Here is a 15,889-nt window from a genome sequence, read left to right on the forward strand (position 1 = left end):
AGGGGAGGGTGCATTTGCTACAAGTTCGCTTCAGTTTTATAAATAAAATATGTGCAAGTGAAGAACAGTAAGGAAACTTTGCAAATATTGGGATTGTACTTCATTCCTAAAAAATATTGCATGCAAGTGGATTCCAATCTCCTGCTCCCCCCAGTCTATTTTCCTGCTTTAGCTGTATTGTTATCAGCACACTTAGTTGGAGTACAGCTGATGGCAGTGAAAGGGTCAGCACCTGTTTGGCAGTAGACTTCATAGACCCTGCTGTCCCTTGTACAGTTTACTGCAATTGGATTTACCGAATTTTTCGGACTATAAGACACCCTGGTTTTAGAGGAGAGGAAAATAAAAATTAAGCAAAAAATGGTCATGACACACTTATGGGGTGAGGATCTGCTGCTGACACTGTTATGGGGGTAATGTCCCCAAATTCTCTACAAAAAAAAAAAAAAAAAGTTTATAATCCCCTTTCCTCACTCCAGCAGCATCGCTCATCCTCCTGTCAGCAGCAGCGCCGCTGACCTGTGTCGAGCCGGTCGCCGTTCCCTGCAGCATCGCGATGTCCTCCTGGAGAGCACAGGGATAACATCATTGCTGTGCGCACAGCTCCACACACATCAGCAGGCCAGTAGACAGGACATCACGATGCTGCAGGGAACGACCGGTGAGTATACTGTACTCATTCACTGCCCCCCCGCGCTGATGATGCGCGGGGGGCAGTGAATATAGCCACACATGATCACTCCAGGCTGTAGTTGCTAGGGGTTATCACACGGGCCGGCTCTTTACTATGCATGCACCCCCCACCCACCTGTCAGCGCCGGCTTCAGTGCTGTGAGATGAGCATGTCGCCGATGACTTGCTCCTCCATGACACCGCCACCACCATTCCCCACAGCCATGCCCTACATTCAGGCTATAAGATAGATACCCCCCCACACATTTGGGGGGAGTGTCTTATAGTACAAAATATAATGGTACTTTCCCTAGCACTCTTAGAAGATTAAAAAAAAAAAAAAAAAAAAAAAAACAACCCAAAAAAACAACTTTAGACCTGACATTTCTCATAGGAGTATCCATTTGACAAGCCTTTCTGAGCCTAAAACTATCATAATTTACCCACTTTGACACGACCATAGTAAATCATTTGCCTATACCCATTGAGCAGAAATACACAGGCTTGGCAAAGTGTACACATTTGTGGCGTAGCTGGAAAGTTTAGCTGTTCTCCAACACCAGAACTTTTCTTGTAAGAACGCACACATGCAACTTAATCATTGTCCCTGCCCCATGTATGAAACTTGGGAGTCAAACACCACTATTCTGTATAGACAGTATTTATTCTGAGCAGACATTGCAAACAAAGTATTAATCTCTCATTGCCTTGTCCACGATTTCCATGACTATCAGATTAGTACAAAGAAAATTCACAGGAAAGTTTTAAAAAAAAACATGAAAATTCTCTTTATTTGGTGGGAAAATAGAATAATTTACTGAGTGGTAGTACAGAAAACCCAGGTTATTTTTGCTATTCATTCTGGGGGAAGGGGCTCAAACCTTACACTATGGGAACCAACTCCTTCATCAGATCGGATGACAACATTCAGATGGACAAGTCGGACAAAAAGGGTGAAAGCTTTTGAGGACCTTCACTATACAGCCCAACCGTTCCTCCCAGTAAAGTATAGCAGATAGAAAAACATTAATACATGAAGCTGCCCCTCTGGTCTGGCTGGTAGAATGCCGTGTAGAAGATTCAACCGTTCATTACCATCCGGACAAGTTCTGCAAAAGAAAAACAAATCACTAATTATTGACAGGCTTCAGCGCTGAGGGGGTGTACCCTGCCGCTTAGCACAGGACACATGAACAACTTTTGATGCCATATGTTTTCCAAGCTTAGCGAGAAATTGTTTTATATAAAAACAACTTTGAAGCAAAAAGTATGAAATACTAAAAAGTCCATAAAGCAGGTCAGAGAGCACGCATTCCCATGGGGGCAAGAGCTCCTATATTAGCAGATGGGGCTGCTGACACATGGAATTTCCAGTTGTACATGATAGATGTTACCTACACAATCTGCTAGGGTGTAACCATGCTAAAACCTTAGTGATTAGAACCCAGTGCATGAACATACATAGGATCAAGAAGTGCTAAGTGTCCAATAACAAGTATCTTGGATACAAATTACATGAATACTGAACACCTTCAAGGTCTTAAATAGGACTGATGTGCACCAGACCAGTGTATGTATAGACATTTGGGCTAGCATTTCAGTAAAACTGGCTAAACATTGTTCAAATCGGTTGATCTTATCTTGAGCATTATTAAAATACAAGGAGCCAGAACATATGTGGTGTGTGCAATGAGTGAGCACTTCCATGCTCGCTCTGTACTTGTTACAAGTAGCAATCATTATCCTCTGTACTCTTAACGAGCAGTTGGATACTCAGATTGACTTCCATTTATAATAGTCATGCCTATGGGGAACTCCAGCATTTTTCCAACAGATCTTCCAGAAAAATGCTAGCGTTCTCCATTGACTTCATTATACTTAGTACACGAGTCGAACCCATCTGAGCATCCAACTGCTCGTTACGGTTACAGAGCACGGTAGTGTTCACTAATCAGTTAAGCAATAGGACGCTTAGACGGGCTCTACTCGTGAACCAAGTATAATGGAGGTCAATGGGGAATGTAAGCATTTTTCCGTAAGATCATCCAGAAAAACACTTGGAGTTCCCCATGGACTTCCATTATACTCTGTACACAAGCCACACTCATCTGAGTGTCCAACAGCTTATTATGAGTACTGAGCACGGTAGTGCTCACTCATCACTAGAGGTATAGTGAAGTGCTTGCTAGACACTGTCAGTACCACCTTTCCAAATCAGCTGAAATTTGGACAGATGGAGCTCTTCATCTACATTAAAATCGTTGTATTTTTAAATTTCATGACTTCTAAATATTAAAAGGCTAGTTAATATATACAATGAAGGATAACAGAACATTTCACCCATCCAGAGAACCATAGGAGCCCTTCTCCCAGATCAACGATCTACTAAGCTGTAGTAATGATTAAAACATGTAGTCTACGGCAAACTAAGCATATATTAAAATGGCATAGGCAAAAGAGGTCTATTATCTACAGAGAAGTTGGAAGCAATCAGCAGATTGCCATCAGCAATGAAACAGGAAATTTCAGAACTGCAGGAGAGAACACATTTCACACAAATCTCACACATTGTCCACGTTTTACAGATGCGGGAAACCTTCCTATTCCCACATCAGATGACCCAGCCTGATATCGGGGATGGGGGTGGTCTGCCTCCTGAGCAAACTACTTCACATATTCCCATGAAGTAGTTATTTTAGGTAGAATTTAGGGGGGGGGGGGGGGGGGGGGTGAGTTTTCCGATGCGAGAACGGTCAGTTTTTCACGGATGTGTGAAGCGGGTCATATGCTGGACCACTGCCTGGCAGGACACAGTCAACTGCATAATGGGGCTGAAATTTCCATTTTGTCCCACCCAGCAAATTATGGGTATGGATTTATATTAAAGAGAAAATAAAAAAACTTTAAAAACACACAAAACCCCTTTTACAGGGAGATTTTGCTTTTTACATCTAGCCATTTCTATAAAAGCCCAGAACATTCCCGGGAACTGCAGCCACGGTGCGTCTGTGGCAAAGTTATATTTCAAAACAAAGAATGAAAAGTATATTTTGTTGAGTAAAATGGACGAGGCTTAATCAGGTCATCAAATTTCCATTTGTAGATACTCCCATCATCTAATATCCATTTGTAGAGCAACAACTTAGTCAGTATGTGTTCTATTGTTCAGACGTTTTTTTCATGGTCCCGGTTTTCTATAACTACACACATCGTTCACACTCAGTCAATGCAGCAGAAGAAGCTGGTTTTCTGCAAAGGAGATTTCTTTGGCAGAATGTAAGGCGCCGCTATGATTTTTATAGTTTCTCTAGAGTTACTAACTATTAATAATCAGCTCTGGCACAGCAGATAGCATGCAGAGACATGCCAAGGCATCCAGAAGAAAAAAAAAAAACAATTCTAGAGGCTTAGAGAAGGGGGAATAAGAATCAAAAGAGATCACAAACTGAACCAGATGATGGAACCAGCATACCCAGGAGGGGAGAGATCACAACGCCATGATGTGCCTGACAAAGTCTGCAGGAAGGAAGATTCATCATGAACACTCAATAAAACCCTATATACATAGTATCCCAGCACAAATACCAGATTACTCATTTATAGAACATTGCAGCTTCCGTCCTGTGCCCAGAAACACGCTCATAAGTTGCACATTTGCTGAACGTTATCCAGCTACCCAATCATGTGACAGAACCTCATTAAACAGATGAATAGAGCAGAAATATATTATATATATATATATATATATATTATATAATAAAATCTGTGGCCATTGTGCTTTTTAAGTTGTGTAAACTCACCTGCGGTGTGTTTTTTTCCAATCTGCAACATGTCAATTTCTTGAAGGTATGCAGAATTTTCCCCATGGGGTTGCAGGCAAACAAAAAAACAAAAAACCTGCACGTGTTTTGTGCATTCACGCAGCATAATTTCCCCAAAAAAAAAAAAAAAAAAAAACACAAAACACGCATCTGAACAAAAACTATCAGGTTTCAAAGCTCAGACACAGGCAGAACAAAATATTTTTTTCCCACTCCCTATACAGTGCTAAACGTGTTCTTCTGTCGCAAGGCAGGATTGAACTGTTCTGCTGGTGCATGCGCAGTGCTATGTTCACTGTGTAGTTTAATTCTTCAATAAAATGATGCCAGAGTCAGGACATAAAGCATTCCGCCATTTAATAAAGACACTGTCACAGAATATCACCAGTTAGATATTCACAGACAGTATTTTCAATAAAATGGCACCAGAGTTGGCAGTATGCGCATATCCTGACTCCTGCCCCATTTCAGTGAAGAATTCACTACCTATTTTTGATAACCAGTAAAGCAGGCACTGCAGGTTGGGAAGGTCCATGGTTATTGGGCTCGTCCCAGCCTACAAATACCAGCCCACTGCCACCCCAGAAGTGACACATCTTATAAGATTCAGGGGCCTCGCCTCAGCTCTACCCGAATGCCCTGGTGTGTTGGCAACCGGGGGTCCCCTACGGAGGCTTGTTCTGAGTCTCCATAGCTTTTCATCTAGGTAATCGAGGAATATCGTGGGCACTGCTGGACTATGTTGGATTCCTTGGGGAGGGGTTAGTGTTGTGTTTGTCTCTTTACATGAAATAGTAAATTAGGAGGAGGAGTGGAGGGTGGGGAATTGTTTTCTCAAATAAAAAGGTTTTCTTTTCACTTGCTAGGTTAGTAACGGGGGAAGGAAACCCTCTGCATAAAATCACATCTACTTTCCTTAAGACACAGGAGATTTTTGACAAAAAAATAAAATACAGCATTTATGCTATGTTAAAACATAGCCTTAGGATAATATACACTGCAGATTTATTGAAGAAATTACTGCAGCTGCCCCATTCATTGGAATACAATTTGCAAAAATCCATGTTTGCTGACAAACTAGAACAGATATTTTCCACCACAGAATTTTCTGCAAACATCTAAATATACCCTTTACTAAGGAAGGAAACAAGTGAATGCTTATTAGAAAGTTACCATTCATGAATATCCTCATGTTCTTGGAATTGGTAAGGTATAAAGACACTTATGGGAACGACCTGGTGAGAACTCCTTGGAAATATATTATTTATATATATATATATATATATATATATATATATATATATATATATATATATATATATATATATATATATATATATATATATATATATATATATATATATATATATATATATATATATATTTTTTTTTTTTTTTTAATCACATCACAAGGTCAATAATCAAATGTAAAACTAAGAAGTCTGAAGATATATTTTTAACCTAACATGAACTCCCTCACCTTCATAATTAATGCACCCATTGGGATCTTCATGGCCGCAGACTAACATCTCCACCTCTTCCTCTGTCATCTTTTCTCCTGAAAAGCGAGGATAGATTATTGCGCAGTCCATGTTAGAACACAGTTACGTCATATCACACCAGGCTGCAAATGAGGTGTACAGGCAATGCAGACAACATTGTAGATGTATACCCAATTTGAGCATTAGGGCTCGCTCACGTGAGTGTATACCACGGCTGAATGCCATCTGATGTTATCGGATAGCACTCGGCCAGGTTATGTTATGGTGCAGACCTGCTGTAGATTTGGATGAGTAAACAATCACTGAATTCTTTACTAGCCTCCGCAAATCACATCACGCACACCCATAAAAGTCTATGGTGCTTGTGAAACATCAGACTGCACTTTGGATGCTTTACGTCAGTGTGACCCCAGGTTTACAATGAGGCTCACATCCTTGGGAGCTTGGTTTTGTTCTATTAAATGCAACTCAAGTCTTGGTATAACATCATACATATTTAGAAAAAAAATAAAAATCACATTGTCATAAAATTAGAGTCCTTAAGCTGAGGTTGACTTTTTCAGCTTGCCCCCTTTTCATTACCCACATACACGTTATAGTATGGAGAGAGCAGATGTACATTTCCGATTACCTAGTGTGACAAGAACATGACGGATTTCTGAACCCATAACTGTGCCATTGCCTTCCTTATCAAATACTTTCAGCCCTTCAATAAAGTCGTCTGTTGTGCCCAGGTCCTTGTTCTTTGCAATGGTTTGCATCATAGGTAGGAACTGATCAAAGCCAAGTGTCTTGCTGTTCAGCTCTGAAAAACATCCAAAATAATGAGAATTTCCCCTGGAGCAGACAAGATGCAAGTGGGACATTGGTGAAGAAACTAGATACAATTAATCTTTCACTTAAGAATCCCCCTGTTATGATGCAGACTTATTACTGACTTGTGTCAAGTACCATTTTAGGGCCCAAGATCACTCACCTTCAGCCTTGGGATTTCCCAGGACTTTGAGGACCTCAGCGTTGGTGGGATTCTGTCCCAGAGCCCGCATGACATCTCCACACTGGTTGTAAAGTATTTTGCCATCTCCAGTGCGATCAAAGAGGGCAAAGGCCTCCCTGAAATCTAGAATGAAGACGATACATAGAAGGATTAGTTAAATATCACAATAACAGATTCCAAATCTAAAATAGTTATATTAAATATTTCCTCCATGCTTAAGCATTCTTCTGATAACCAGCATTAGTTTTGGAAAACCTAAGCAGAAAGTCAAAAATGGCACAATGGTCAAAAAACTTCCCAATCAAGTATACTGGGCAGGCAGGTCAGAAAATATCTGATAATTTCCACATCGCAGTGGATCTGTACCTTTTACCCCTATCCACCAATAATGAGCCCCTTAATTCAAAAAGACGATTCCATATAGAACCTAATTTAACCTACAATAATTGTACAGGAATCCATAAATTCTTAATCAAAAGTGAATTTTTATTTTTACTCATAATATTATCATAATATAATTCAAAGATAGACGTAGGACAACAGTTTCGTGAACATCAGGGAATGATAGTATAGCCACACATTGTGCGGCTATACTATCATTCCCTGATGTTCACGAAACTGTTGTCCTATGTCTATCTTTGAATTATATTATGATAATATGAGTAAAAATAAAAATTCACTTTTGATTAAGAATTTATGGATTCCTGTACAATTATTGTAGGTTAAATTACCTTTTACCCCTATGTCAGAATAAATGCTCTCTTATTTGGATTTTTCAGTCTTATGGACCCCTGCATGTATTTCTTGGACAAGGCAATATACCCCTCTTTACAGCTGTGCTCCTCAATATCACACCAAGGTTGAAACCCTAAGGCCATGTGTCCACGCTGCGGAAAATGCGGATTTTGCCGCGGATTTTCCGAAAATCTGCAGCAGCGGCACTTCCAAGCCATTTCAATGGCATTTTGGAAATGCTGTGTCCATGCTGCGGATTTTTCCGCGGCGGATTTGCCGCGGATTTTGATCCAGAAAAATCTGCAGCATATCAATTATTGTTGCGGATTTTGATCCGGATTTTGGCTTCAGAATTGGGGGGAAAAAAAAAAAAAAAAAAAAATCTGCATCAAAATCCGCGGCAATTCCGTGGCAGAAAAGGTGCGGATTTGCCGCGAAAGTCGCGGATTTTCATGCAGACAAATCCGCAGCAACATTCTACCGTGGACACATAGCCTTAACCTCTCACATTAAGAACAGAGTCCTACTTTGAGGGTACATGCCCACGATCCAGAGATACTGTGATCTAGACGCAGCATCATCCCTCCTGCGGAGATGCGAGTGGTATCTGCGGTAGAGCGCAGCATCCGTGCCCAAAAAAAAAAAAAAAAAAATTTAACACAGTGGGCACGGGATTTCTATAAATCCCATACACAGCGCTTGTACTCCACAACGCAGAATTTTGGACACAGGGAAAACACGCTGTGTCCAAAATGCTGTGGACACTGACTGTGGGAACATACCCAAGGCATCATTCAAACATTCATATACAAATTATAGCTATGGGAGAGAGAAGAAAAAAAAAAAAAAAAAAAAAAAAAAACCACAAATCCCCGCATACAGCACGTGCCCAAGGTGCCATTTTGTTTTCCCTTGGCATCAGGGATGAAAAGTGCCAAAACAGGTCTGAAACACATACATGCGCCTGTGTGTCATCCGTATTTAACATTGCAGAAGCTCTCATTTATCGGTATGTGAAAAGTCACAGACGACATCGGTATCGCTTAAACACGGACATGTGACTTAGGTCTTTACACACTACTGCTTTATAAAGTTCCATTGTTTATAAAAGCGAGTACTGTCAGCAGTAATATAAAGTAATGCTATACGTATATGGACCATCTCTTGCTGCACAGTATACACCTATGTACACAAGTGATTACTGTGGATGGAGCTGACGGCCGGGGTAGATGCCGCCTGTCAGTGTACACTATAGGACCAGGGATATCCTGGGCAGCTGACTCCTGTACTGGAAGCCATTCTCCGTCACTCGGCACAAGCTCTTACAGGCACGGAGCCCAGGTCCCAGACAGAGTGCCATTTCCTTCCGGTGGCACTCCCTGTATCCACCCCTCCGGCTGCATTCCAGAGAGGGACGCTGAACCCATCCTACACAGGCTGTAATAAGGCAATGCTGAGGAGGCTGCGCCGTGTCACACACAGCCCGAGCATAGACCCTAACATGACGGACTATGTACAGTGAGAACGATGGTACAGATGCCCAGGGCACTTCCCAGAGAGGAATGCACAGCAGTGACTCCCATCACTGACCCCTCCTTCCCCAACAGCTCAGAATGAGGCTTTGTTACCATATAAGGCTTCCACATAGCAGCCCGGCAGCCATCTTTGTGGAGAGGAAGGGAGGGGGAGCAGGGCTGTGTCAACACAGCAAGGCAAAGAATTGTATGCAAGACATGACATCCTCCAGCAGACGCAGCAGTCACTGCTGACACCACCTTATAAGGCCGACACCGACCGGTCCAGCAACGTACGGCCTCACATGCCCGCTATATACAGCAATACACCCACTACAGCTAGTGTAATACCCCTCACCACTGAGGGACTGACCATATACTATGCAGCAGGTTTTATTTATGGAAATATATTTATTCCTCAAGACTTCCAGTGACAATAATTTTAATATTTTTTATTTCTATAGCGCCAACATATTCCACAGCACCTTACAATTCAGAGGAGATGTCTACAGACAATGAGACAATACAAAATAACAATTCAGATACCAAAAGAAGGCGTGAGGGCCGGATGTGTAACTCCCTAAGTTGCCGGGTATGACGGGGACTACACAGAGCAAACGCCCCCAATCAATATCACCTGATGACAGAAGAGTGGTAGGCGGCCCACCTGTCGGTGGCGGGGGGGGGGGGGGGGGGGGGAGGGCGCGCGCAACATAGGTTTTAGTTTAAGGCCCCGTCACACTAAGCAACATCGCTAGCAACATCGCTGCTAACGAACAACTTTTGTGACGTTGCTAGTGATGTCGCTGTGTGTGACATCCAGCAACAACCTGGCCCCTGCTGTGAGGTCGTTGGTTGATGCTGAATGTCCTGGGCCATTTTTTAGTTGTTGCTGTCCCGCTGTGAAGCACAGATCGCTGTGTGTGACAGCGAGACAGCAACAACTAATGTGCAGGCAGCAGGAGCCGGCTTGTGCGGAGGCTGGTAACCACAGTAAACATCGGGTAACCAAGAAGCCCTGTCCTTGGTTACCCGATATTTACCTTTGTTACCAGCCTCCGCCGCTCTCACTGTCAGTGCCGGCTCCTGCTCTGTGCACATTTAGCTGCAGGACACATCGGGTTAATTAACCCGATGTGTGCTGTAGCTAGGAGAGCAAGGAGCCAGCGCTAAGCATTGTGCGCTGCTCCCTGCTCTGTGCACATGTAGCTGCAGCACACATCGGGTAATTAACCCGATGTGTGCTGTAACTAGGAGAGCAGGGAGCCAGCGCTAAGCGGTGTGCGCTGCTCCCTGCACGTGTAGCTCCGTGCGCTGGTAACCAAGGTAAATATCGGTTTGGTTACCCGATATTTACCTTAGTTACCAAGCGCAGCATCTTCCACGCGGCGCTGGGGGCTGGTCACTGGTGAGCTCACCAGCAACTCGTGTAGCCACGCTCCAGCGATCCCTGCCAGGTCAGGTTGCTGGTGGGATCGCTGGAGCGTCGCAGTGTGACATCTCACCAGCAACCTCCTAGCAACTTACCAGCGATCCCTATCGTTGTTGGGATCGCTGGTAAGTTGCTTAGTGTGACTGGACCTTTAGTCCTATGGTGATGGAATATGTACATTATCAATCGAGAAGCGTGATAGAGCTGTAGGAGAGCAGACACTTAGAGAAAACCCTAATTACAAAGGAAAGACTATTTAAGAGACTGTCCAAAAAAGGAGAAAAAAAAAGGGAGGCACAGCATCACATCAGCCTAGAGGTTGTGTCCTGTATTACAGATCACGATTCAAGGGAATGAGGTGAGACTGCAATACCAGGCACAGCCTATGGGCAGAGGTGGCATCATTTCTGGAGGGGAAGAAAAAAAAAATAAAAAAATTGTTGTAGTTTTGAACACCCCCTTAAAGCTACAGTGATACTGTGTCACATCAGGCTGCCCAATATTAGGCCGTTTTGACTGTACCCTTAAAAGTGGCAAAAACTGCAAGTCTGGGTCATCCTGCAGACATAGGAGCCCCCTCAATTACTCTGCAAACATGCGGGAATCACTACCATCACCTCAGCCATGATAAAAAGGTGCAAAATATAGAAGCCATGAGAGCGTGACCGGGCGCTTGTGCCAACTGATGGCATATTTATATTATGAACTATAGCGGTTCGGATTCTATACAAGAGAGGCTATGAGGGAATTGGAGCCTAATAAATGGAGGGGGTTACAAAAAAGGTTTCCACCATGTGTTCTCAATAGCGCCAGTGCCGCACCAAATGGGGGAATCTGCCGGTCCCCCCCCCGGTCCGCTATGAAGGTCCCAGGAACGTTAACCCTTATCTTTCTTTTTCTGAGCTTCTCTCAATACTAATCTCTCACAGACCACATCAAAGTACAAAGTGGGGGAAGGTAAATTTGTACAAAAACAAACAGAGCTACATTGTAAATGAAACTACACACATTTTTTTTTGCTCCAAATAAAATGAATTACAAAAAGTGTCAAACAAACGCCCCCAATAACTGAAGCAATTAATTATCCATCGTGAGATGCGACACTCAGGACCAATCAGCTCTGATCCAAGGAAACAGAACAAATATCAAACACACCGAGCACCGCGGACCCCTACAGAGACCAATATGGGGGCCACAGAGAGCGCCCCCTGCAGGAAGATCACTGGGGTGCATTAGTAACCTCACAGAGGCCAGCAGAGTCTACAGGCATTAGTAGGGGATGATTAGAGGAGTCCTTCACAACACACCAGTCACTTACCACCTGATCGAGGAGCGATTCAATCTGGCACCAGAAGAAAGGAGAGAGGCAGACAGGAATGAGAGATGGAGGGAGGAGCTGGAAATGAAGGAAGGAGAATACAGAAGCAATGACCGATCACTGGGAGCAATCACACAACACACCAGATCGTTCACTTACCGGCGATCTGATCTTCTGAGAAGTCGCACTGTGTGAAACAAGACAAAGTAAATGCATCAGACAGGACAATGCAAAACCATCCACACCCAGAACCTGTGCAGCCGGTGACGTCACATCTGTGCTGCGCCCGGAGCAAAGGTGAGAGCAGCCTCACTGCAGGACCCCGCCATTATTACACCGAGGAGGTGGGGGGAGTAATGGCCGTGCCGGCTCACAGTGTACGAGCACGAAGCCTCAGCATAGACAAACCCCGAGCTACGAGCTCCTCTGCCGCACTCACCATGTTGGCTGCTCGTCCCTCTTCCGGAATGTGACTGCTGGCGGCGGGGAAGGCGCTTTCTAGCTGTGCTTACGTCACCGGCCCCGGTCTGCCCGCGCCCAGCCAATGAGAACGGAGCAGGTCTGTGCTGTCAGCCGGGGTTCACTTTTTACCTACTAGCGCCATCTTCTGGTAGCAATCAGATTTGCAGACTGGTTTATATCAATGTAATTTGTCACGGCTGTGTACTGACTATGACTACAAGTTCTCGTCATAAAACATCCGCCCTGCAGATTCCGGCTCCTCTCCGAGCAAAGCCGCCTGCATGTACTACCTGTCTGTGACTGCCACACAAGGCGACTGGGACTTTATTGTAAACAAACACAACAAAACAGCTTAGGCTATGTGCGCACTAGGAAAAGGACTTTTTTGAAATTTCTTGATAGTGAAGGATTAGCGCACCAATAACGCACTGAAAGACGCATGCGTTTTACAGAGTTTTGGTGCGTTTTTTTGCAGGTTGGTCCCTGCGTTTAATGCTTTAACAGCAATAAATAATATAGATAATGGATAGATAGACAGAGAATGGATAGATGGATAGATAGATGGATATTTAGATGGATAGATAGATGGATGGATCGATAGAGGATATATAGATAGAAAGATGGATAGATAGATAGATAGATAAATAGATAGATAATGCATAGATAGATAAAAAGATGGATATGTGACGCCCTGGCAAAACCAGGTTGTCACAGAGACTGCACAAATCTTCCAGGTGCAGGACTCCATCCTCCTTGGCATACCAACACAAACCCACACCCAGGTACACAACATCAGCTATAAAGCCTAGTCACCCCCATGACAATAGGGACACACCAGTGGTCAGGGACAAGCGGAGGTGACACCCACGTAGGGGTCCTGAGGTGTCCTGGGAGGGAACAAGACAGTAGTGATGGGCAGTCTGGCTCTTTTTGGTGATCTGGTTCCCATGGCTCCGCTCACCAAAAAGAGCCGGATCTTTCAGCTCATTCTCGGCTCCTTATTAAATATGTGTTCACCCCAGGTGAAAAACATATTTAAGATTATAGTAACGCCACTAAAGCCCCACCCACCCGTGGCTAAACCCCACCCACTTACAAGGGGCCAATTAGATTGATGAGTAGGCGTTTAGCCGCGAGTGGGCGGGGTTTTGACGGCGAAAAGAGCCGTTTAGATATTTTAGTGACTCACACTAGTGATCCGGCTCCTGTCGTTCACAGCAGGGAGCCTGATCTTTGTGTCGGATCGTTGGCGACTGACACATCACTACAAGACAGTCAAGCTAAGGAGGAGGAAGTGAGAGGAGTGTGAAGTGACAGGGTAGTCAGGGGTTGGAGCCTCTGTCTGGACTACCCGACTACTGACTAGGTGGCAGTCGGCAGACAGGGCCACAGGCGACGGAGATCCGGTCGCGGGAGACCTTAAGTAGACCGGGGCAGGGTTGTAGCCCGCCGGTGCTGACAGCGGGAATCCGGTCCGGAGGCCGTGCACAGTCAGGGTACCTGGACCCTAGAGCAAGGACAGCTTCAAGCACCTTTCTTTTTTTTTTTAAACTGTTTATTTATTTGCAAAGAATTTCCATTTTAAAACATAAAATTGCAAAATTATACATCAAAGGTTTTTGACAGGGATGGACAAGACTTTTAGATGGGGGAAGACTCAGGGAAAGATAAGGTGGGGAAGAACATAAGGGGGAGATAACCATATTTTGCATATAATACATCTGTTCAGCATGTCGAGGCATATATATTCTTTTCTCTGGTAGCTAATTACGATTATTCACAAAAAGATCCCAAGGCGACCATATCCGCTGGTATTTTTCCAGCTCTTGTTGATACATGCAGTAAGATACTCCATCCGTTTTGTCTCTTGGATTCTCAGCTCCAAATCTTGGAGAGTGGGAGGAAGAGTTTTTTTCCAAAATGAAGATATCAAACATTTTGCCGAGGTCCAAATGTTAAGGAGCATTCTGGCCGAGTCCTTCTGGGACCCCCCACAGGTGGAACATTAAGAAGGTAGTTGAACGGGTCTAGACCGACCTCATACCCCAGAACACCACGGATCAACCTCTCCACCTCTCTCGAAAATGGAGCAAGGACTTTGCAGTCCCAAAAAATGTGGGTGAGAGACCCCTTATCCCTCGCACACCTCCAGCATTGATCTGATGTGTTAGGAAAGAGCCTACCAAGGACCTCTGGGGTATGATACCAGTGCATTAACATTTTGTATTGGTTCTCTTTTTGTGTAGTGCATATGGAGGTCTTTGCTGCTCGATGCCAGATGGTCTGCCACATTCGTCTCGGTATCACCCTTCCCAAATACGTCTCCCATTTTGTCATGTATGAGTGCTGTATTTCTACAAGTGAAGTGAGCATGTAGTATAAATGTGAAATTAGCCCCTTAGTCTATGAGCCCTGCCTGCAGAGGCCCTCAAATGGAGTGAGCTTAAGAAACGTAGTAGATTTGATCATAGATATGGCTAGATGACATATCCGAGCATAAGTGTAAAAAGCCTCCTTAGGAAGTCTAAATCTTTCTCGTAGGGTTGCAAAGGGTAAGATTGTGTTGGTGCAGGGATTTATTATGTCTACAAAGCGAAAAAGCCGTGCATGAATCCATGGAGTAGTCACCCGACTATCTGCACTATTCTGTAAAGCTGGTGTATATAAGAATGGTGTCAGTGGAGATTCGAGTGAAATGACTTTTCTGGCCATTCGCCAAACTCGTCTAGTGAATGCCATGGGCCCCAAAAGGCTCACATCTGTGGTGTCTGAAGAGACGCCATTCAGCAAGGCAGCGGGATTAATAAGGACCAGCCACTCCTGTTCTACCTTTCTCCATCTATCCACTGAGGTCAAATTGGTCCAAGCAGGGTTACGTCTCAAGTGTGTGGCAATATAATATTTCCATATATCAGGGAAAGCTAGGCCACTCATTTTCCTGGGAGTCAACACCACCGTCTGGGCGATTCGATGACGTTTGTAGGCCCAGACATAGTTATTCGACCATTTCTGGAATCGCCGGATCACCAATCTAGGGATCAGTATGGGAAGCGTCTCTAATAAATACAGGAATCTTGGCAGAATCGTCATCTTAACGGAAGCCATTCCCCAAAAAAAGATAGGTAGAGCTTATCCCAGTTGGCTAGTATCTTTTTGAGATCTTCAAAAAAAAGAAGAATATGTCGCTGTCCAGTTGTGCGCGTTTCTTCAGAAGTGTCTTTAGTTCCATAAAGATGCGGTACATTCTGGTATCCTCCATTTTGATACAAGTAAAATATATCTTTGTACCGTGTTAGCCACAAAGATATATTTTACTTGTATCAAAATGGAGGATACCAGAATGTACCACATCTTTATGGAACTAAAGACACTTCTGAAGAAACGCGCACAACTGGAAAGCGACATATTTCTCTTGGCTAACACGGTACAAAGATAT

At 43.9% G+C, this 15,889-nt stretch overlaps 1 protein-coding gene across 2 annotated transcripts; it reads right to left on the minus strand.

Annotated features, from left to right (window-relative positions):
• Nucleotides 1-1,317: 1,317 nt before the first annotated feature.
• On the minus strand, nt 1,318-12,506 carry MYL6 (myosin light chain 6). 2 transcript variants are annotated; one of them, XM_075336981.1, is made up of 7 exons: nt 12,431-12,506; nt 12,151-12,178; nt 6,972-7,115; nt 6,627-6,800; nt 5,974-6,051; nt 4,145-4,188; nt 1,318-1,781 (listed from the first exon to the last, which is right to left on the minus strand). In XM_075336981.1, the coding sequence occupies exons 1-6, from the start codon at nt 12,431-12,433 to the stop codon at nt 4,160-4,162; spliced, it is 456 nt and encodes a 151-aa protein (XP_075193096.1). In that variant the 5' UTR covers nt 12,434-12,506; the 3' UTR covers nt 1,318-1,781; nt 4,145-4,159. The 2 variants fall into 2 exon arrangements, with proteins under 2 accessions (XP_075193096.1, XP_075193095.1); XM_075336980.1 differs by lacking the exon at nt 4,145-4,188.
• Between the last annotated feature and the right edge of the window lie 3,383 nt (nt 12,507-15,889).

The sequence above is a fragment of the Anomaloglossus baeobatrachus genome, chromosome 2 (genome assembly GCF_048569485.1).
Source record: "Anomaloglossus baeobatrachus isolate aAnoBae1 chromosome 2, aAnoBae1.hap1, whole genome shotgun sequence".
In the NCBI taxonomy this organism is placed as follows: domain Eukaryota; kingdom Metazoa; phylum Chordata; class Amphibia; order Anura; family Aromobatidae; genus Anomaloglossus; species Anomaloglossus baeobatrachus.

Bases quoted from the DNA above. Each gene is read 5' to 3' on its own strand.
- MYL6 (XM_075336980.1), bottom strand. The intron at 7,116-12,150 runs GTAAGTGAACGA...TCTTCATTCTAG, and splicing joins CTCAGAAGATCAGATCGCCG to ATTTCAGGGAGGCCTTTGCC. The intron at 6,801-6,971 runs GTGAGTGATCTT...GATGTTTTTCAG, and splicing joins GGGAAATCCCAAGGCTGAAG to AGCTGAACAGCAAGACACTT.